At 33.8% G+C, this 23,807-nt stretch overlaps 3 protein-coding genes and 1 non-coding gene across 4 annotated transcripts; 1 reads left to right on the top strand and 3 right to left on the bottom strand.

Moving 5' to 3' along the window:
* Positions 1–1,164: 1,164 nt before the first annotated feature.
* On the bottom strand, positions 1,165–3,774 carry LOC133822318 (glyceraldehyde-3-phosphate dehydrogenase, cytosolic). The gene is made up of 12 exons (XM_062254592.1): positions 3,650–3,774; positions 3,494–3,526; positions 3,311–3,411; positions 3,098–3,213; positions 2,893–2,992; positions 2,563–2,709; positions 2,379–2,439; positions 2,169–2,266; positions 1,934–2,076; positions 1,765–1,848; positions 1,589–1,678; positions 1,165–1,494 (listed from the first exon to the last, which is right to left on the bottom strand). The coding sequence occupies exons 1-12, from the start codon at positions 3,651–3,653 to the stop codon at positions 1,449–1,451; spliced, it is 1,023 nt and encodes a 340-aa protein (XP_062110576.1). The 5' UTR covers positions 3,654–3,774; the 3' UTR covers positions 1,165–1,448.
* Positions 3,775–11,458: 7,684 nt separating this feature from the next.
* Positions 11,459–11,532, bottom strand: TRNAV-AAC (transfer RNA valine (anticodon AAC)). Its single transcript has one exon. It is a non-coding gene; the product is annotated as a tRNA-Val (tRNA).
* A 206-nt stretch (positions 11,533–11,738) lies between these two features.
* LOC133822315 (uncharacterized) lies at positions 11,739–15,803 on the top strand. The gene is made up of 3 exons (XM_062254591.1): positions 11,739–11,973; positions 12,357–12,445; positions 15,374–15,803. The coding sequence occupies exons 1-3, from the start codon at positions 11,935–11,937 to the stop codon at positions 15,519–15,521; spliced, it is 276 nt and encodes a 91-aa protein (XP_062110575.1). The 5' UTR covers positions 11,739–11,934; the 3' UTR covers positions 15,522–15,803.
* A 1,097-nt stretch (positions 15,804–16,900) lies between these two features.
* LOC133822314 (putative ABC transporter C family member 15) lies at positions 16,901–23,474 on the bottom strand. The gene is made up of 10 exons (XM_062254590.1): positions 22,413–23,474; positions 20,890–22,319; positions 20,701–20,787; positions 20,001–20,603; positions 19,739–19,903; positions 19,248–19,542; positions 17,869–18,389; positions 17,723–17,786; positions 17,393–17,632; positions 16,901–17,282 (listed from the first exon to the last, which is right to left on the bottom strand). Exons 1-10 carry the CDS (start codon positions 23,236–23,238, stop codon positions 17,158–17,160), a joined length of 4,356 nt encoding a protein of 1,451 aa, XP_062110574.1. The 5' UTR covers positions 23,239–23,474; the 3' UTR covers positions 16,901–17,157.
* Between the last annotated feature and the right edge of the window lie 333 nt (positions 23,475–23,807).

Raw genomic sequence — 23,807 nt, 5'->3', positions numbered from 1 at the left:
AATCATGTAATAAAACAAGCAAGCAATACGGTTGTCAAACTAAATAATTTCTACTACTTTTATTGACAATATGAAATTGTGTTACATGTCCGACATGGTTTTATAAGGGCATAAAACCCAACTACAAAGTGGTGGAACCATCCCCGAGCCCCCAAATCCTTCCCAAGCTCTAAAAATGGGACTTGCTGAAGAAGTTGGTATAGGCAGGGGTGCCCAACAAAGTCAGAGAACCCCCTAGGACTTCCCCTGCATAGCGTAGGGCCACCCAACACAAAGGCAGGGGCGCTACTGAGCAAACCCAAAAGTTTATGGGTTTTCCACCTGTGTGTTCTCTGAATTCAAGCCATCAAAATCCACTCCAATTGCCAACCCCAACCAAAAGTGAGTTCCAAAACTAGCATAATTCAACCTAAGCAACCGAGAGACACCAAAACCTCACCCAAACTTCTACTAAAACTCAAAGCCTATTTCTTGAGATTCATAGCTCAAGAACACAACAAAGAGAATTCTTACCACGAGATTAACATGAAAACAAGGAGAATTCTTACCACAGTTTGTTAAGCTGCAATCCTAAGCTGCTTATGCCCATATTCTACTTTCAATCTTCCAATTTTTGAGCATTTCTTCCACCAAAATCCAAAAACACCCCTAGTGCTATGAGAGAGAGGAGTAACAAGAGGGAGAGAATGTGAGTGCTGAGAGTATTTCTTTGGTTCCGCTAGATTCTGAATTGACGGAGTATATCTCACCCTTAGGCAGGTAGAACTAAAATACCCCTTGCCCTTTAGCTAGCTTAAGGGGAAAACTGTCATTGCCATATTTCACACTAATCCCAATTAACGTCTCATAATACTATTTAATTTCAATATAGATTTATTTGATATAATTTTTTTGATTTTAGCTAGCTTAAGGGGAAAACTGTCTTGCCATCTTTCACACTAATCCCATTTAACGTCTCATAATACTATTTAATTTCAATATAGATTTATTTGATATAATTTTTTTGATTTTCAATTGTTTTATTATTTTTAAATAATTTAAACATTTTTTAGAATTCATAAAACAAAATAAATATTTAATTAAAACTTTAAAATAATTTTAATAAACAAAATTATTTTTAAAATAAATTTAATTAAAATTGGTTATTTTTTCGGGACATAAAAATGAAAATGAAGGCAATTGATATCAAAGTAACGAAGTTTTTCCGAGAATAAAAAAGCCATCGCTTCTTAAAAATTACATATTAAGAGAAGGAAAACCATGTAACTGTTTACATGTAACTTCTAAACTGATCAAAATGTAACATCAAAACCCCAAAAGCCACAAGGGCTAGGCCTCATTTTGCTTATTCGAAACTCAACTCAAAACACTTTTTTAAGCACAACAAACAACTGAACCTTGTAGAGACTCAACTAAATAGCCTTCAATCTTCACAGGTTTTGTTTTGTTTAACATTGGGAAGCAATGTGGACAATCAAGTCAATCACACGGGAACTGAAAAAACAACCAACGAAACAATGAGCAAAAAACACATTTCATAACACAGAATTGAACAATTCACTTGAAACCAAAATCGAAGTATCATTACCTGTAACCCCATTCGTTGTCGTACCACGACACAAGTTTCACAAAGTTCTCATTCAAAGCAATTCCGGCCTTGGCATCAAAGATGCTTGACCTGTTAATAGACAAACCAGTCATCGGATTAGTCTACATGATCATTTGTAGCTAATTTAAAGATCAAAACTTAGAACTCAATATTACCTGCTGTCACCAATGAAGTCGGTAGAGACAACATCATCTTCTGTGTATCCCAAGATACCCTTCAATTTGCCCTCAGACTCCTCCCTGTCCATAAGATAAAAAATAAATAAAACAACAGATATGCTTCTTAATTATCTTAGACAAGAAAAGTCAGCGAAACAATCCTCACTTGATGGCTTTTTTGATCTCCTCGTAGGATGCAGGCTTAGCAAGCCTGACGGTGAGGTCAACAACTGAGACATCGACGGTAGGAACACGGAAAGACATTCCAGTCAATTTACCGTTGAGAGCTGGGAGAACCTTTCCAACAGCCTGCACGACCAAAAAAGAGGATGCCCAAGTTAGAGAAGCTATTAATAATAGAAACCCAATGAACACCCAATTAAATAAACTAGGATGTATACCTTAGCAGCTCCAGTGCTGCTGGGAATAATGTTGAAGGAAGCAGCTCTTCCACCTCTCCAGTCCTTGCTTGATGGTCCATCAACAGTTTTCTGGGTTGCTGAATTAACAAACAAAACAACTCATTTAGACCTACTATAATCTCATACAACACATACTGGAAATCCCACATGACAAATTGACTAATCAAGACTACTTGTCTAAAAGCTTACCGGTGATGGAGTGGACGGTGGTCATCAAACCCTCAACAATTCCAAACCTATCATTGATAACCTGAAGAAAATTGAACATAAAAACAGCAATGAGTGAAAGCAAAAAGAAATATAATGAACCAAATCAGCATGTGAATAATGGATTAACGACCACAAACATCAATATAAAGGTAAAGGAAAGAACCTTGGCCAATGGAGCAAGGCAATTGGTAGTGCAACTAGCATTGGAAACAATATCGTACTCTGGCTTGTATTCCTTCTCATTGACACCGACAACAAACATGGGTGCATCTTTGCTTGGGGCAGAGATGACAACCTTCTTAGCACCACCCTGGAATAGCGAACCAAGTCAAACTCGAGTCTATATTACAAATGAATGGACCCTTAACAATAAATTAATTCCCAACCCAATGATACTGATTCCCACAAAAACATACGTCGCCATAGTCGTGTATTAATCTACCTAATTACTAGAAAACTTGCATTATAATCATTAAAGAAAATCGAAGCAAACCTTCAAGTGAGCAGCAGCCTTGTCCTTGTCAGTGAAAACTCCAGTTGATTCAACAACAAAGTCGGCTCCGGTCTCGCCCCATGGGATTTCTTCTGGGTTCCTTCATATACACCCCAAAAGATTAGCCATTCAAAGTTCAAAACGCCAACACCAATTAAATATTACAGACAAAACCAACAGATCTATGCCTAAATTAGATCAGTACCTGACACCAAAAACAGTGACGGGCTTCTCACCGAAGAGAAGGGTCTTAGAGTCCTTGACCTTAAGTTCATGATGCTTCCATGGTCCATGAACGGAATCGTACTTAAACATGTAAGTCTGAAAAACAAAACACATCAATCATTTCCAATTTCCGTAAATCCAAACAAAAAAAAAACGAAGTACCGATGTAAGTATATATAGGTGAATCACTCACCATGTAATCAGTGGTGATAAATGGATCGTTAACGGCAACAAGCTCGACATCGTCTCTCTGGAGAGCAACTCTAGCAACCAAACGCCCAATTCTTCCGAATCCTACACAACGTTCCAAACTTCTTACACTCCATTTCCAAAAACACATACATGATAGAATAAAAAATCTAGATCAAATCATTACCGTTGATTCCGATCTTGATCTTCTTGTCAGACGCTGCTCATCAAAACAAAAAAGCACGAAAGCTAAAAATGTTAGATTGAAAAACACAGATTCAGACGAAAACAATCGAAACAACAACATCGATCGCAAGAGAAACTAAATAACAAGAATTATTACCCATTGAAAACTGAGAAGAGAGTGACTGAGATTTCGAGAGAGACGAATACTGAGAAATGATAGAGATAAGAAAGTGTCAATTTGGGGCTTATATTTAAAGAGCGCCCTTTGGTTCGGTCCCAGCGGTTCGATCACGTGCGATCCATTTATTTGTTTATTTTTATTTTTTTAAATTAACGCTTTTTTTTACCTGGGGCAAGAGGAAAGTGGTTCGGAGCCGCAGATTTGGCTTGAAAACTTCTTGTATTAGCCGTTGAACTAATTATTCATTAATGAAACAAGCGCGCTCAGTGTGTTTTTATTCACGCGCTGTTGTATCGGCGAGCAGTGAGTTACAGATTCTTGAAGTGAGCGTGGTGGGTGAGCGGACGTGTCAAAGTTTAGTTTGATTTTTGGGGTGAAAGATCTAGAAAAGGAGAGTGAGCCAATAGAAGATTTACATTTGTACGAGCTCACGTGAGACTGTCCGTGTTTTGCCAGTCGTAAATGGCAAATTGAAATCGTGAAATGTTCTAGAGTATTCTATTACTGTTTTGAGTTTTGGCAAAGAGCTTCAGTTTTAACATTTCTGGAAATGGAATATTCCCTTCTTCGGAGAATAATCCAATTTTAACTTCGCTTTTACGCCGTTACGCAAGTTTATTCCGTTCATCGTAAATATTTGACGGTAACATTTTACCGAAAATCCTTTAAAAATATTTGAGCAAAAAACTATGTATTCATTCAAAATATTTCATGATTTTTCTCAAATAAAAAATTCATTAAACCATGTAAAAAAACCCCTTTCAAAAGATAAAACCATGTGAAAAAGCCTAATTAAATTACAACATTTTATCTCAATCAAATAAAATGTAGTAAACTTTACACGTGTATTTACAAAAATTTACACAATATAAATATAAAAAGGAAGACATAAACTTCAAGTTTTAAATTGAATGCTGTTATTTGGCACTTTAAGGTGTCCAACACTATATGAGGTGTCATTCTCTGGTTGGTTAGCAATATATCAAAATACTTATTAAATTCAAATATGTGAGATCCGATATTGATTGCATTAATAGCAGTATGTCACCTCCTTGTGGTGTCAGTCACCAATGATGCTCTTAGTATTTCTCTTTAAATCTATCTTTAGTATAAGAGAGCATTGCTACTCGTGCCAATGGAAATTAATCTTAATACGGACTAAAATTTGAGTTAATTTATGTATAAAATTTAACAATTGAACTATTTTTTTTTTAGGTTATAGCATCCAAGTTATAAAATAATGAATAAATATGATTTTGTCAGTAAATTATTATAACTTCTAAATATCTCCAAATTTATAGTATTGTTAAAAAAAATTCCTTGCTAAGTTGTGACACTTACGTCAGTTTCGGTTTTACATGGTATATTAGTATTGAAGTGATATTGACACGTGAAATTGATTTTTTAAATTTTAAATTATGCACATTGCAATGTATCATGTCATACATCTGTTAGCCACGTAAGATGATAACTAACGAAAGTCTTACAACTCGAAGAGAATTTAATAACGCAAAAAATTCGGAAGACATAATTTGTAAATGGTAATAGTTCATAAAAAATCATATTTATTCTAAAATAGTTATATAATTTTCTCTACAGAATAAATCTTTATCAGGGCGAGAATCCCCAAATAAATAAAGAACGAGGCGAAGACATATTTAATGGTTGATGGAGTCGACCTAATATGTGATTAAGGATGTATTTAATTATTCAAAAACTGCCTTTATAATTGGGTTAAATATTAATTATGACAGATTTGATACCAACACCAATATTTTTTTCCCATCAACTTTATTACTTTTTTTTTAATCTTTTTGGGAGATTTTCACTTAGGTATAATTTTAGAAATTAAATATATTGTGCTACACAATTAATGATTATTTCACTAATAACATCTTTAAAATAATTATAATTTTAAAATTGCTTGTAATTTATGTATGATCCACCCTAATTATATATATAATTGTATTATTTAGGTTAAATATAAATTATTATTAGTATTTTTTAAACTAAGATAATACATTTAACTTTTCCCTAGTAAAAATAATAATATATGATTTAGCTAATACTTTCTATTTTTTATGAATAAAAACGGTAAATACTAAAATAGCTAATAAAAGGTAAATACTAAGAAAATAAATTTATGTTTAACTATTTTAACTAAATCAAAAAATGTAACTAATCTATTTTGAAGATGCTCCTATAACTCTTTTTATTTAACAAAAAAAATTGTGTGGCATTTATTCCATCTTGGTTACTAGGAGTGCACATATGGACCCGGAAACCCGACTCACCTGCCCGACCCGTACCCAAAAAAAAACGACAGAACCTGAATGGTCATATCGGGTTGGGTTGGGTCTGGCTCAACTCGATGGTGCCGTCGGGTCGGGTTTGGGCCTGCCTGTTCAAATACTTTGGGTTTGGATGTAACCAGAACCCACTTTAGCCTTTTTTTGAGTTTTCTTTTTCTTTTTTTAGTTCTAATTTTATTTTAGTTTAAAAAAAAATACTAAACTAACTAAACCCTAAAAAAGTCCCCAACCCTCTTAGCCTTTCTTCCTCTCGTCTCGCTCTCTTCCCTTCCTTCTTCTCTCCCTCATGGCACCACCACCACCGCCCACCCACGCGGGCCGACCGACTCCCTCCCCACCAGTCTACCACCGACACCACCCTTTCTCCCTCTCTCACTCTCTCCCTTCTGCTTTTCTTCGAGAACCCACCACGACCCCTTCTCCCTCTCTTAGGCACAACCGAACCTGACCCGAACCCAACCCACCCGAGCCTATTTCGATCGGGGTTGGTTACACTTCTTCCCCACTCGAATCCGAGATTCCCCCACTTAACCCGATCCGAACCCGATCCAATCATATAGCATTTCGGACGAGTTCATTACTAATTTCTTCCACCCGAGACCCGACAAACCCAAACCCGATCAACCCGCCCGATGTGCAGCCCTACTGGTTACCACCAACTAGTAGGAATGGAAAGAAAGCAAAATATAGGCGAGCAATACCTATTATGTCTTTCTGTGACCTTTTTGTTTAAGTCATCAACTCCACCTAATCCCCGATAGAGATAGGGGCAGGGGTTCCCCATGGAGATTGGACATCCTAATAGGACTTGTATAAATAAAAAAATTTGTAAAAAATTATGTTGTCCATTGTTTAACTCAAAGTTTGACATGATGATGTGTCATATGAAAATGACACGTGACAACATTAGGTATTGAACTCATCCATGTTGGTTGGTTTTTAGGTGCTAGTCGTTTCCATTCAAGGGCAGTTGAAGGAGTTGCTTAAATAAAGTAACTAGATGAAGGAATATCACTTGCAAATCACTGCTCGAAAGTGTTTCATCGACAACAAGGATTTGGTCGGTGGCGTCTTGGAGAAACAACTTGCTCGAAGGGACTACCTGCTCAAAGGAAGCTTCAATTCACCAGAATGTCCCAAATCTTATTAGATAATTATGTAATTAATATTTGAATGTATTTTTTATATTCTTTTATTATGTATTCAGTTGTAACAAGCCCACATTATGCGTGTTGAGCTTATTTCGTGCTTGTAATATCCATGGCCCACTAAGAGACTTCATAAATAAAGATCTCTCACAGTCATGTGCACTTTACATACAAAATACCTATCGAATTGTATTATCTCTTAGGCTTAGGAAACTCAATTGAATCTTCTTCTTCTAATCTTGAGTCTGAGACCTTTTTTTATTAATAAGACTGCAAGTGGACGTATGTCATTACCAACTCTTGGGGTCGAACCACTTATAAATCTTTGTGTGTCGTTTATTTGAATTCAGTTCGTTTATATTACTTACAATTGTTCAATTTGACTTATTGTCGTTGACCAAAACGCTGGTCAATATTTGTGTTTTCACCAAGTGACACGTGACATAATTTAAGAGTGATTGGTGGTCCACGGAAGCTATTTAAAAGCTCCTCGAAAGTTGTTTAAGGCTCCACAAGAGTTAAGTCCAGTTCGCATCACCGTTTGTCACCATCGGAGGAGTACATTCTCCGAAGGCATTACCTCCCGATGACCTAGTCAAAGGATAATACTCCATGTTATAATCACCTCCTCCGAACTTACGAGAACTCTTCTTCGGATTAGGAGGACAGTTGCCAAGTGTCAAGCAAAGAGACACCTTGGACCATAGACAGCCTTCTGACACCTACTGTCACAGAGATCGTGGTGTTGATTCTGTACAAGCGGCACAAAGAATGTCCCACGATGTCGCCTGACATGGAAAACGTGCAGCTACCACCCTGACAGTGTCATGGGCGTTTTTTCCAACAAAATAGTAGGTTGAACTTCCTTGTATTGAGTCCACTGAGATACGCCGAAGCCCACCAACTTATTAAATACCGAATGTGGCTATTTATGTAATAACAAACCTCCATTAAGAGATAATAATTGTAATTAGATTCAATTAACGAGCTTAATTGTCTCAGTTGCCTATAAGTAGGGTTAGGGCACATATTGTAAATAATCTGATTTCTATTTTTCAGAGTGAGCACAAACGTTGCTTGAAACAAAAAAAACTTGAGCTGTGCAAGTTTTTCATCATCCTAATATAAGTGACTTGTGGACTAAGGTTAATTAATAACCTGAACCATGTAAAATCCAGTGTTCTATTATCATATTCTTCAAGCTTTTCTTTTATTTTAATTGTTGACAAAAAAACAAGTCAACAATCTATATATATTATATCATATATACATATTCATAAATATATATATATTATAATAATACAAAATTTAAAAGTATTATAAGTATTTATATTGTAAACATTAAAAAATAAAAATAAAAACAATAGATATTTATTTTTGTTTTTTTATATAAAAAATAGTATTGGTTAAGAATAAAATTGAAACTCTGCATTGCATTGGGATGAGATTTAACCTTTATTTTTGCCATATTCCCTATTTAGGTGAGGAATCCCCATTCCTAAGCGGGAACTCACAAGGATCAATTCCCTCATAAAAAAAAATCTCTACCAATTAGCTATAAGGGCATAATTGGTTTCCCCAAATATTGAATTATATATTCCTACTTACAAAATGATGCATCACCAATGCACCATCTAATGCATCAACATCTATTGTTATAGTGGGAACTTTTTTCACTGGATAAAGGGGCTTGGTTAGGTTGAACCCCTAACAACGGTTGAAAATACACTACACATTTGGTGGCCTTTCCTCATCATACGTGTATTTCAGTACTTATTACCACAAATATAACTGCAACGTGATATATTTTAGTGAATTACCCTAAGAATAAAATTGAAGACTAAAAAAAAAGAAAAATGACCATGTATATTATTTTTGGTTTCATTTAATGTAATCCACATAAAAAGCATCCCTCGGTGGCTCAAGTGTTAATGGGTTGGTTGCTATGAGACGAGCACGACTTGGTCTTTGTCATTAAAAAAAAATTACAAAAGGACGAATTACTTAATCTCAATTAACCATCATTAAAGGATGTTTGAACTTTTTTTGCCTAATACTTTGCTCATGGCTTTAAATATTAGAAAACTATTTATCACCCATTATAGTCTTCGTTTTTTTTTTTGACTTTTGTCGTAAAGTTTATGGCCACCTTATTTCCCATAGTGGTCACCACATAGACCCATAAAAATCACATATAATTAGATGGTTTTGTTAGGTGAAGGTACGGATAGTTACATTTTCAATACTTTATCATACTATATACAAAGTTAATATATTACTTTTAAAGTGAAAAGAAAAAGATTAAATGGTCATGCATTACATAACATGATATTAATAATTTGAAAAAAAAGTCATATGTATTGGCTTTTGGGACAGTGCAATGAACATGACACTTGAAAATATTATAAACTCAAAAACAAGAATCAACGTAAATAAAAATGGTATAATTAAGTTGACTCAATTTCACCAGCGTGAAGATTGACATCACTAATCAGATCACATAGCATGCATGGAAATTCACTATTTAAGCTCTACAAATAATTATAATAATAAATATTTATGATTTGTGCTATTTTTATTTTACTTTTATATTATAAGGTCAGCTTCCTCAAACAAATTTTATTTTTTCTTCAAATTGTTAGAAAATATATTATTCAATGCATTATATAGAAATTAATATACAACTCTAAGCAACAAATATACAATTCCATTACTAACAATACAAATAAATAAAAGGGATGTAGAAGAAGTAGAAAAGAAGAAGATTACAAACTCAAAACAAAATAGTACATGTAAATATAAAGAATAAAGTAGGTCATGAAAAAAGAAATAAGAAAAATAGTAAATAGAAAATAAAACAACAAAAACATTAACACTCACACAACTAAAGTGTACAATAGTGAGGATCACCAACTTGAACAATGTTCAAGACCTTTGTCCAAAAGTTTATTTCCTCATATTCTCTAAACACTAAGAGACTCTCAAGTTTGGAAATATATCTATGGAATTATCAAGTATTTTGGTGTATTTTCCAGTCAAGTGCTTCGTGGATAGAAAATAATGTGTCTTGCAAGTGAACATTAGACTCATATTTATAGAATTTCGAGACACTATTTGGATTTCAAATTGCAACAACTTCCTTGATTATTATCAATGATTAATTGAATGTTTATGTAATTAAAATGAAATTTGAAAGTTACTTGAGATGTTAAAACCGTTCAAAATTTAAAAATGGAAAATTGAGATTTGGCTGTCAACACACCCGGCCGCGGCCAGGGACATTCACGGCCACAATCGCTAGTCCCTAACTCCCATGCCGCGGCCCGGGATGTTGGTGGCTGCAGCTAGCGTGCTGTTTCAGCCTCCAAAATTTTCCACTTTTTCCAAAACGTCTCAAATTATTTCCCACTTGATTTTGTAATCTCCATACACATATGTGAGTTAAAATCATATCTTCAACAACCATATCACATTATGACTTTGTGAAATTCAATCTCAAATGTGTAACTCTCAAACTACACATTATTGGGTAATATTTGGGAGTTACAAATATGTAACTGAATTTGTGATTCCAAAATATGTTGCATTTGGACATACACATATGTCTAATTTTATAACTTTTAATAATATGTTTCAATATATGACAAATCATATTTCCGTGTGAAAAATTACATTTGTCAAATTATTTAATCTAATATTATATTATATAAAATTATATAACAAAAATAATGTGATAAAGTCAATTGTTGGTGGTATGCATGAAGCATGGTATTAATTGTCATAAATTTGATTTATATTTATAGGGTGATAATTAGATCGAATAAAACCACGCATGAAAATAGAAGATACTCTCATAAATAAATAAAAAAAGAAGAAGATACTTCTCAACAATGAATTTACATTTAATAACTAGTGGAAGTCAAATCCAATAAAAGAAGACAAAGAGAGTATCAAAATTTGCTCCCTTAATTTTTTCTTAGAAAGAAATACAAAAATTAAAAATCTGAAATGATGGCGTCTCCCATTTTTTTGTTTAAATTTAAATACACACTAATTTATTAGAAGAAGTCAAATGCAATAAAAAAACAGAAGAGTATCAAAATTTGTTCTCGTATTCTCTTTTTAAAATAAGAAAAAAAAAACACTTATAGTAAAAAGAAAAGCATTAACAATGAATGGTTGTGATATAATCTCCTACCTTATTTGAATTTACATTTAATAACTAGTGGAAGTCAAATCCAATAAAAGAAGACAAAGAGAGTATCAAAATTTGCTCCCTTAATTTTTTCTTAGAAAGAAATACAAAAATTAAAAATCTGAAATGATGGCGTCGCCCGGACTCGAACCGGAGACCTTCAGTGTGTTAGACTGACGTGATAACCAACTACACCACGACACCGTTTTGATCTTCTAAATTAATTTTATTTACAAAATATCAAGATCCTATATTAATTTATCGCGTGATTACAACGCAAAGAAGCTGGACTTTGAATTTGAGACCAAAGATTTTTTTATTTATTTACTATTATTTCTTTTTCTAAAAAAAAGACAATTTTATTTAACTGTGCGGCGATGTTTGTTGGGAGTCTTGTTTTAAGTGACTTTACAGCGCATATATAGAGTTAAAAACTCTCAAAATCTGCGCGGCCAAACACGACTTCTTAGGTGTAAACACATACTTTTCACACCTTCCCTTCTCCTCTTCTTCTTCCCATTATAAATAGAGAACCACAGGTTACGACCTCTGCTTTCTTTCTCTATTTTGTTCTCTCTCGCCAATTTCTTGTTCTATTTTCACAGTATGGCTTCCTCCACCGTCAACAGATGGTTAAGACCTGAGGTACTATTTTTTCTTCTTCCTCTCTATCTTATACTAGATTTTATATGTGCATATATAAGATCTTACAATATGAAGAATTGAAGATCGTATACATTACTTTACTACTTCTGGATCTGAGATGGACTCTGAGTCTCTGACTGAATGTTTATATGCTATTTATTGTGAATATATATATATTGGTGTTTTGATCTTCAGTTTTAAAAAAGAAAAAGAAAATCTAGATCTATACATGTTAAAATTTATACGTGTTCTTGTAAATATTCTTCACTATTTTTTAATTTTATTCGAAAATATAAAGATATTATAATTTTTTGGGGGGTTAAATTTAGAAAAGTAAAAAAAGTTGTTTAAATAATTGATGTTTGGGTTTGGGTATTGATTAGGTGTATCCATTGTTCGCGGCGGTGGGTGTAGCCGTTGGAATCTGTGGTATGCAACTCGTGAGAAACATATGCACTAACCCAGAAGTCAGGTACCTATCTACCTTCCTCTTTCTCTCTTTGTTCACTATTTTCTTTTAAATAAGTCCATGAATGATAAATTTTCAAAAGAAACAACAATGATGATATATTATATTATAAAATAAGAATGACCTATTTTTTTTTAACTTATTTTCCATTCGGGCTTATTTTTTATAATTTTTTGCAAAAAGATTGTCGAAATATATAGATTTATTTTGTACAAAAATGATTAAATCTAAGTTAGAGTATAAAATAACTTAAAAAAAAATTACTTTCACAAATTACAGGTCGGGTCTTATGAGTATTTAAATTTAAAATTTGATCTTATTTATTTATAATCTAATAAGTGTTGTTGGAAACTAAACCGGACTACAAAATAACTTAAAAAAAATTACTTTCACAAATTACAGGCAGTATCTTATGAGTATTTAAATTTAAAATTTGATCTTAATTATTTATAATTTAATAAGTGGTGTTGGACATTATAATATTTTCAACAAACTTATTTGAGGTTGATGGTAATAGTGTTCAATATTATTTATTAAATTATAATTAGTGAGATTCTTAAATAAAAGAAAATATAAAAAATATGGTATAATGTAAAAGTATAAAATAAAGTAGAAACAAATAGAATTTAATAATGTATTTTAAAAGATAAAACAGATATTGACGAGTTATTTTGGCTAAATTTTTGTTTCTGAAAAAAGGTCTAAAAAAAATTAATTCAAAAGCAAAATTTTAGCACCGACACCAAATATTAGTTTATTCTGAAAGTGATTTTTACAGTAAAAAATTGAAATACAAATCTAATCAAGTCTTAAAATTGGTTTTAAATTTTACAAGCCAAAAAATGGCTTTCAAAAATCCCACCGAGACCTCAGTAACTTCTTAGGAAAGAACATCTTAGAGCAACTTAATTGTTGTTGCTTTGAAGGTGGCTTGGTGACTATATTCTGACAGGCAACGTGACATTGTTAATGGAGAGCTCATATATCCAACATTAAGTTTAAAGCGCCGTTGTTTGCCTATGTCATTTTTAATGGTACATATATATATTTATATATAATTTAAGTCATTTTTTACCCTTTTCATTTTATTATCGTTGAATTTTTTTTCTTTTTCAAACTATTTATTTAATTTATTTTATTCTATAAATACTTATCAATTTTGTTTAATTTTTATACCATTCATACATTTTTATCATATACTAACTCTCAAAATACAAATTTTTAATATTCTCAATTTAACTAAAGTTTTCCAAATTATAAAAAATTTTCATTATATTTTCCAAAATTTTGGCTCTTTTGAGATGCCTCAATAAGTGTCATTTTTCACACCAGCAAATTCACTATCATAACTATCATATGTATTTTCACAGTCTTTCTTACACCAACCCGAAATGGTTTAAAGAAATTATAGTTGTTAAAATATAGCTGTTGAAATATAATTTAATAAGTCTAGTATTTATTTGAATTGTGAAACATTATCAACATCTGTCTCTGAAACCCATTTTAACAACTATAGTTTCTTGAAACTATGTGTATAGAAGATGTGTGAAAGATACATGGTAGTGAAGAATGGAGTTTGTTGGGCGTCTTAAAATGGTCAAAATTTTGAAAAAAGTAAGAGGATATGAGATAATTTTTAAAATTTGAAAAATTTTGGTTAAATTGAGAATATTGAAAATTTAGATTTTGGAGACTAGTAGAAGGAAAATTTTGATTGAATTGAAAATTTGGATTTTGGAGTAGGTATGTAGATAATTTGATGAATTTTGAAAAATTGGAGAATATTGAAAATTTAGATTTTGTAAGTTAGTATGGAGAGAATTTTGGGACACTATTAGTAAGAAATGAAAATTTGTTATAGATAATTTTGAAGAAAGTATGAATAGAATGGAAATTAAATAAAGTTGATTAGTATTTATATATGAAAATAAATAGTTTGAAAAAAAAAATTGCAACGGTAAAAAAAATATAATTATTACCTTACATAGAAATATATATATATGCATAATTAAAAAAAAAAAAAAAACTTGACAGATGTTGCTTTAATATTGATGCTGCAATTAAGATCTCCAGTGTCAAAAGATTTGTTGCCTGTAAGACTATAGTCAGTGAGCCACCTTGCAAGCTTTAAGTTACTCTAAGTTTTTTATTTTAAAATTAGCATATCGTTGGCAAAATCATCAAGTAACAAAGTTGCCTCTGTCAAATCGTAATTGATTCTAACTTGATATCAAAATTTATTAGCAAAAATATATTAAGCTAAGTAAGAAAATAATGTATTTTCTAAACTCGTGCGTGTCTACATATGCTATTTACATGAGATTGCGCAATTTTTTATGAATTTGGTACAAAAAATTTATAAATTTATATAGAATTTTTTTCCTTTCTAGATTGTTATAGAAATTACTTTAGTAAATTTATATTAACATTAGTTTTGTTTGTCTTGTCTAATTAGATTATGCTTCAATTTAAATATGTTTTACTATTCATATTGTATTAGTATTAATATGATTATAAATCATGCCATATTAATCTACACAATTAATTGATATGTAATTGATATTATTAAACCTAACTCATTTTGACACCAATAGTTTTTATTATATTTTACCTGGGACTAGTTGGGTGTGTGAGTGTATGAGAAGGGCCAAAAGTTCAATATCCCATTGTATATATAAAAAAAAAAAACTTTACTGTCTTATTTTAAATGTGTTGTCGTTTTTACATTATACTTGATGTGGTTGTTGCTTTGATTGATTGATTGTTTCTCTTTAGTTAAATTTCTTGTCGTCAGTGCTTTCTATCCTTCTCATCATCATCATTACATTGGTTTGTCGTTTTGTCTGGCATGTTGTCGTTTTGCTTGTAACAAGATTTTAATTTGGTTGTCTTGTATTGTATTGATTTTTGTTGTTATTGTGATGAATGAAGGGTGACGAAGGAGAACAGAGCTGCAGGCGTTCTTGACAACTTCGAGGAGGGTGAGAAGTATTCTCAACACATGGTCAGAAAATTTGTGCGCAACAAGTCATCTCAAATCATGCCCAACATCAACAGTTTCTTCTCAGACCCAAACTAACTCAAAACCCACCAAATTCCTCAATTGATTGATATCACATTGATATTAGGACAAAACCTTTGTCTTTTTCAAATCACATTCATATTATATACTCGATTGTATTCTTTTTAGGCTCATATATTACATTGATTGATCATCCATGATCTCAAAAGCCTTATATTTTCTTTGATTAATAATGCTTACCAAAGATTTTATCAATCAACTTTGGTCGAAACCTATATTGTTCAATGGTCTCCTTGCAAGTTTTTGCCTATAATTATAAAGATTTGACTTTAATGCCAATTCTGTGTTTTTCTTTCAAGTAAAGTTAATTTTTAAAAAAAATGCTTAAATGTTGTTGATTTTTTTAGTGTCGTTTTCCTAATATTAGGAAGAAGGTTATTTTGATTAGCTTCTCAACTAGTTAACATTCTCGGAGGGTGACCAAGGAGATCATGGTGAACCCTCCCATACCATTTCTTTATCTAGATGACATAATATTTCTTTTATTTTAATTAAAATTTTGTAACTGTATATAATATATTTTTTTTGGACTATTTTATGTGGTGGTAAAGGAAAATAATGATAGTTGACATTTTTATTTATTATTTTTTTTATAGACAATCTTGGGGCACTCCGACACCCTTGCATACCTACCTAATATCATATGTGACACGTCACATTCTTAACCCATTTCTTAAAAATTACGAGAAAAGATTATGTTAAGAGATTGCATGTGTTGCATGCAATCATGTTGTATCTATAATGACATGAACTAAACAAGGGTCATCTCCTCTATGATAATGTCATTTTGGGCTCATTATGAAGCTGAAGAACTCCTCGTTTTGATCATTTTGATACAGTAGAATCCGGTAAAATCAAGTGAAAATGATGCTTTCTTATGGAATTATCAGATTCTGGATCACTCTATTGTTTTTATTTTTGTCTCTGGGTCTTGGATGATACCTTTGTTTGTTTCCATTAAGTTTTCATTAACCATGTGACCTATCTTTTTCATTTCCCAACTTTTGTGTATTCACTATCACTTCAGGCCAATATGGAAGCTGCATTGTCCTGTTTCTGAATCCCTTGACAACTCAAAGCTTTTTCCTTTTTTTCTTCTTTTGCTTTTGGAATTCTCATCTTTTATTTTTTCAGGGCACTCAATAATGGATGTATGTGCCCACTGAATTGATTCTTGAGTATGGGGTTAGATATTTACGAGACAAAGTGAAAAGTAGCGTCCACTGTCCACAACTTCTTGGTATCTATAACTTTAGCAAAAGCATGGACAATGAGCAATGGAGCTACTGTAGTTGGCATCTTGCCTTGTCTTAGTCATGTTTATAGTATGAGAGAGAGACTTTGTGTATTAGTTTCCCATAAACAACATCACACACAAAAAAAATACATGCAATTATTATTTCAGCATTATTGCTCTTCAATGCTACTAAAGTGAAAAATTACAATTTTGAATTATATATCTCAGAGCCATTCATTCCTAAACTAAGTTTTCTAGTTGCTAAAATCTATGTTGTTATCATGTTAGAGTGTGAGAGAAGTTGATGGAAGACTATCACCATGTACAAGATATCGAAATTCAGTCTAGGATGGAAGAATAGAGAGTTGTTCATGCCTTGTTCTCTACTAGAAGTAGTCAAGATAGATCTTGGTGGCAGCTTCTTGTATCCGATCTTCTTAAGAATTCAGCTACCAATTTTGAGAATGAAGAAGAACTATCCTCAAGCAACCGAGTTGGCGAGTCGTACTCAATCACTTTTCCTGTGAATGGAAACTGTTTAGCACGAAATATTTGAAGGGGCAAAAAAAAAAAAAAATCAAGTTGCATTATCCTTGAAAACTCAGTTTTTGCTATTGGTTTCTTGGCTTACCATCATCAAGAACCAGAACTAAGTCATTATCAATAACAGTGGGAATTCGATGAGCCACAGTGATGACTGTGCATCCATTTGTTTCTTCTCTTATTGTTTCTTGAATCACGTTATCCGTTGCTGTATCTATAGAGGCTGTAGCCTCATCTAACACAAGAATTCTCCTCCTCTTGAGGAGCACCCTAGCTAGGCAAACAAGTTGCCTTTGTCCAACACTCCAATTTTCGCCATCTTCAGCCACTGAAAGATGTTATACATTTTAGGATTAAAAAGAAGTTTTTCAACAAGGAAAAAAAGAAGGAACTTGTCAACTAGATCTTAATATCATACCAGGTGCTTCAAGAAGCCTTTGATCCTGTCTTACTATATCAGCTAGCCTACACTTGTTCAGAACCTGAAATGTAAAGATTACTTTTAGTGAACAATAATGATACAATCATAAGATCCTTACGAACAAAAAGTATTTTGGTTCCAACCTCCCAGATATCTTGATCTGAATGCTCTTGCAAAGTGTCCAAATTAGTCCTCATGGTTCCTTGAAAAAGAGTTGGATCTTGTGGAATGATTCCTAATCTTGACCTTAAATCCTGAAGTCCAATCTTACCAATATCAATTCCATCAATAAGAATCCTTCCACCTGAGGGCTCCACTACTCTAAATAGAGCTTGTATTAAAGTTGATTTCCCGCTCCCTGTCCGACCCACAACTCCAATTTTCTTATTTCCAGGGAAAGTACAAGTTATCCCTTTGAGGACTGCTGGCAGAGAAGGACTATACTTCACTTGAAGGTTCTCAAGTTCAATTCTTCCTTTTGTTGGCCACTCAGGTTTTGGCCTACATTCTTCAATTATTAACGGTGCCTCACTTGGTATATTAGTGAACTGAAGAATTCTCTCCACTGATATCATTTTGTTCTCAACATTGCATAAGTTCCAAATCACCCAAGCCTGAAGAACATTCAGGTTCAAACCATAGGTGGCTGCTAAGCCTGCCAAACCTGAGATTGGAACAAACACTCCATTAGTTCTCATTACACAAAAGTGAAGCCATATGCAGTCAAAAGGATTTTCTTTAACTATCTCTGGCATCTCATTCTTGTTGCATATATTATCAAAAGAATCTAAGGGATTGATTGATATGAGGAGTTTAGAGTTTTTTTATTAATGAGAAATTTAAAGAAGGTAATGTGATTGTTTGAATTCATGTAAAACAGGTTGTACATGAGAATATTATGTTAGATTTGTGGAAATGTGTTTGGTTGTACATAGAAAAGTTATAATTTATTAATTTTATTTATTTATGTGTGGAAACTACAAGTTTATTATGGGAGGGGACCCAAGAGAGGTAGCTCAAATGGTCATGCATGTGGTTTGCTCTCACAAGGTCTGAGGTTCCTACATAGCAATTGCTATAGTTTCCTGATCCCCAAATATTGGGGGGAGCCTGGTTTAATAAAAAGAAGGGAAGGAGATTTAAAACCTATTCTAGAAGAGTTTCATACTGCCAAGGTAAAGTGAATCTTTTCCTAAACTTAAAAAAAAAAGATCAAAACTTATACAGACAAGATAATGTTTTGAGAATCCCATAGGGCCCCACTCAAAAGGGGTCCAAAATTTACAAAAACGTAATTTTTTTTAATACAAAAGACCCCTAAGTTTTTACAAAAAAGATCATTTATACATAAATATTATAAAAGTATCAAGATGGCCTTGATTACCTCATACCAAACGGCTCTGTTTTCTAGGATTTTCTGTGTATAGATTATCTATAAAAGTTTTGATCATCATTCATTGTTGACAATTCATGTTCAATTAACCACTGGCTTAAATATAAGATGGGAAAGAGAGTTGCTTACTTGGGTCAATGGCTGATCTAGGCAGGGTCACCAGGATGGTCAGAACAAGAAAGAATACTAGGTTGAAGAGAAAATTTATCCGAACCGAAAGCCATTCCATTGTGGCAGAGTTGTGAAAGGCCACTCGAGAAAAGTCGTCTACAAGGCTCATGCTTTTCATCACAAAGCGGTCTTCCTGATTAAAGCAACGAATTGTTGCCGCCCCTGAAATTGATTCAGAGAAGTGATGCAAAACTGGACCCTTTCGAATTCCAACCATTCTGGCTAGTTCCCTGGCAGTGGTAATGTAATATGCCTGCAAAAGTAATCAAACTAGTTTAGTTTCTATAGCAGTAGTAATAATGCAATATGCCTGCAAAAGTAACCAAAAAAGTTTATCCAGACAATAACACCACAGGACTATCCTATTCTGATTTGATGGTATTAGTAGTACTAGTAATAAGCTCTGTTAAAAATAAAAACATAATTGCACAAGAGGCTTTTATTCTTGCCTGATACCATATGGAGATTCCAAGCACAATCACGAAAAGAAGGAAGACTTGCCAGGCAACCTGGGACATGAGGACAATTATACTCAATAGCTGGATTAGTGCAAAGGCCAATCCTGCTAGTCTGTATGGAATGTCTGTGTCAACTGTGCTTTGATCTGTAGAAGACTGCAACGAACAATTTTAGAAAGAAGGAATTTTAGTTGAAAACTTGATAAAAGCTCCAAACATGATAAAGTATCAAACAAGTAAATAAAACACTAACCCTGTTAAGGATTCTACTTGAAGGTGTGGAATCAAAAAATGAAATGGGAGCTCGGAAAATTGATGTAATCATTCCATGGAATAGACGCTGAGCAGTCTCAATGGCAATAGTTGCCAGAAAAACTGCCCTTCCCAAAATGAAAATGGAGCTCCCACCAGACAGTAATACAAATATCCCAATCAACTTCTTGTTAGTGACTCTGCCTTCTTTCTCAGTGGCCCAAGCAAGCCAGTAATTACTCCCCATTTGGAGACCCTGAAAGAGGACTTGACAGAGAAGGATAACTGGAACAAGGGCCCCTTTATAAGCAGAAGTAACAAAGGTTGAGTAAACGCTCCACTTCACTCTACCAGTTTCTGATTCTTCCTTGTGGCTTTTCTCCAGAGGGCTGTTATCTGCTAAGGGCTCTCTGAACCAGTCTTCCACAACTTCTATCTGATTCTTTCTACTTGGTCTTCTGGTGGAGGAATCTTCTTGTTTACATGTGTTAACATGTGTCAATGACTTTCTATGAGCAGCCATTTGACTAATGAGTTCACCACTGAGATCAACAATCAGATCTTGATACCTTCCTGACTGAGCAATTCTACCATCTTTCATCACCTAATATGGATTCCATAATATAACAAATTAGAAAAGGAAAGAATCTTAATATCAGCTTAGGAGACATGGGCAAGAAAGTTTCAGCTCAGTAACCTACCAAGACAAGGTCTGCTGCTTCTAGAAATTCCAACTGGTGTGTAGCATAAACTACAGTCTTCTGAGACAAGAGTTGCAAGAGACATTTCTGAGAAAAAAAAAAGTACAATTTTGTTTAATATAAGATATATCAAAAAGTAATATACATATCTATATATAAGGAAACAAACAATTTAGATAATTTTCTTACCTTGAACAGATGGGTTCCTGTATGTGCATCAACAGCACTAAAAGGATCATCCAGTAAATAAACATCTGAATCACTATAGACAGCTCTTGCCAGTTGAATTCTTTGCTTTTGTCCTCCACTCATGTTTATCCCTCTTTCTCCAACAACAGTTAAATCACCTCCTGCCCACATCTTGATATCACGGTCCAAAGCACAAGCTTCCAGAACATGCTCATAATAATCCTTATCCATTTTCTTGCCAAACAAAATATTCTCTCTTATGGTGCCTGTTTGAATCCAGGCACTCTGGGGAACAAATGCTTTGGAACCATGAACCTTGAAGCCTGGCCCAGATATCTTAGGAATCTCACCAAGCATGCTGCAAAGCAGGCTTGATTTTCCAGACCCAACTGATCCACAAACAGCAACCTTCCACCCTTTCATTAACTTCAATTTATCTGTAATTTTGATGGTGGGTTTCCTTGAAATTTGCTCACCTGTTTCCCAAGTGTAATCTCCTTTCTCAATCTCTATTACAACATTTGTTGCATTTGAAGGTTGATTAGTTGTAGGCTGATTCTTACAATCTTCTCTTATGAACTCAAAAATTCGATCTAGAGATACCTTTGTTTGAGCCACCATGGAAATGAACTCAGGTAGATTGTAGATAGGTTCTTGTAGAATCCTAAATGTAGCCAAGGCTGAGAGAACTTTACCAGCAGTTAATGGTATGTTTAAAGCAATACAAACACTAAAAGTCACAACAGAAACTAAAGTTGGTGAAGCCCAGAAGAGAAAAGCCACTGCTGAGCAGGTATAGAGGTACCTCTTAAGCCAACTTCTCTCATTTTTCCTAAGCACAAGGATTTTCTTCAAGAATGTTGGTTCCCATGAGTGCAGTTTTAAAACTCTCATGCTCTTTAAGGTCTCTGAAGTCACCTTGATTCTAGAATCCTTAGCTTCCATTATCTTAGAATGAAGACTTTCTTGCATATTGGCCAAAGGGGTATTGCATACCATAACCATAACTGTGGCTAGAAGAGCAGCAGCCGAGGGAGCAGCACCAAGATTCCAGTAAAGGATGACTAGTGCCAAGAAGACCTGAAGTGGAAGCAACCAAAATCCATGGATGTACCAGCAGCAGTCTCCAATTCTTTCTACATCAACATTGATTAAATTTACAATCTTGCCATTGCTTGGACCAGAGAACTTGATTGATATGGACTTTTTATATATAAGAACTGTAAGTGCAGCTCTCACTCTAACACCAATTTGATGAGCACCAAAATACCATTGTCTTTGAGTTAATGACTCCATTGTCTTTGCAAAGAAGAAGATGAAAGCCAGAATTAGTCCGTAACGAATGCTAGAATCATCATGCTTCTCCAACAAATAGTTCACAAAATGTGTTATTAGAAAAGGACCAGTATAGGATGCTGCTGTATTTAGTCCTGAAAAAAATAGAGAAAAAGGTTTAGCAACTTCATTAGAACATAGATTAGACACAAATGGAACTCACTCAGCAGGGAATACATTAGCTTTACCTGCAAAGACGGCATTTATGGCTAATGAGTTCCAAATAGCACGTAGTATGGCTTTGGGCAAAGAAGGGTCTTCAAATTTTTGTTTCTGAAGTGACTCTTCTAGCAGCATGGAAGCATTCTCCGCCTTTTCTGATTCTGAAATAGAAGGAATATGAGACAACTCAATCTTTTTAGTTCGACCCGTTTTGAAAAGTGGATTCAGCCATTGGAAAGTAGCTTTGCTCCAAATCCCAGCATTAGAATAAGCAGCAGCACCATCTCCATCTGGACAAGGGTTTTCATCTTCTTTCTCAAGCAATGGATGTTTAAGATTGCTATGACTATTCACACAACTGGCAGCATTGAAACATAAGAAGATTGACAAAGGCAACGATGCCATATCCACTAAATTTGCACGAGGAAGAACATGTGGAAGAAGCTCTATGGATTTCAAGTGGGAAATAATGTAAATGGTTACAGAAAGAAAGTCAAGAATGGTGTAACAAACCCACCAAAAGATGAGAACCAGAGGCCATGGTTGGCCTTCATAACAATTTCTATTTTTACAATACAAAGCCACAAGAGTGGCTAAAACCCAAGTTATACATGAGAAGACCGCTCTCCAAATAACAATCCCCCTATTCCAATATTCATAAACACCAAAACCCAGATAGGAAATTGAGATTACGGCATTGAAAAGAACAGTAACCAAACCAAAACCTCCACCACCTTCTCTAACAACTCCTCCATATCTACCATTTCTCCTTTCTCTCACAATGTCAACCAAAACCCATATCAGTAACACTAAGAAGAACACCACGTCAACAATCTCAAACAAAATATCCATTCAGGCTGAAAGAAAAGAAAAAAATCTTGAAAAAAAAACTAAAAAATAAACAGTGTTTTAAAAACTTTCAAAATAGCAAATAGTTAGCTGACATGAAACGCCATGGCCCATGGCTAAAAACAAAACAAAAAGCGTCTCTTTTTCAAGCCTGCATCTGTAGAGATGATTGAGGATAAAGATCACGAGCCAAAATGAATCAAAAGCTATAATGTTTATGGTTCTGATATTAATGGCTAAGTACACACAATATATTACATATATTTATAGAGAAGAAGTGAACCTGCAAAGGTAGAAAAAAGACGCACGTGGCTCTTTTAGGGTGGTGACGAGGAATAATGAGTGCTTTACACATAGTGGGAATTTGGGTATGTCCATGTGCGGGTGACCTTCTCTTGTACGGGTGTTCGTGGTGCGGTTGGTGCGGTTTTTCTCTAATTTTTTTGGACAAAACTGCATATGCGGTTTGAACAATTTTCCAAACTGTAACCGGTACCGCATAGACCTCAAACCGCACTGCAAAAATGCGGTGTGGTGCGGTGCGATTTTGGCGGTTTATACCTATGGCCAAA

Source organism: Humulus lupulus, chromosome 3 (genome assembly GCF_963169125.1).
Source record: "Humulus lupulus chromosome 3, drHumLupu1.1, whole genome shotgun sequence".
In the NCBI taxonomy this organism is placed as follows: Eukaryota; Viridiplantae; Streptophyta; class Magnoliopsida; order Rosales; family Cannabaceae; genus Humulus; species Humulus lupulus.
This window is presented reverse-complemented; position numbering and strand designations above follow the sequence as displayed.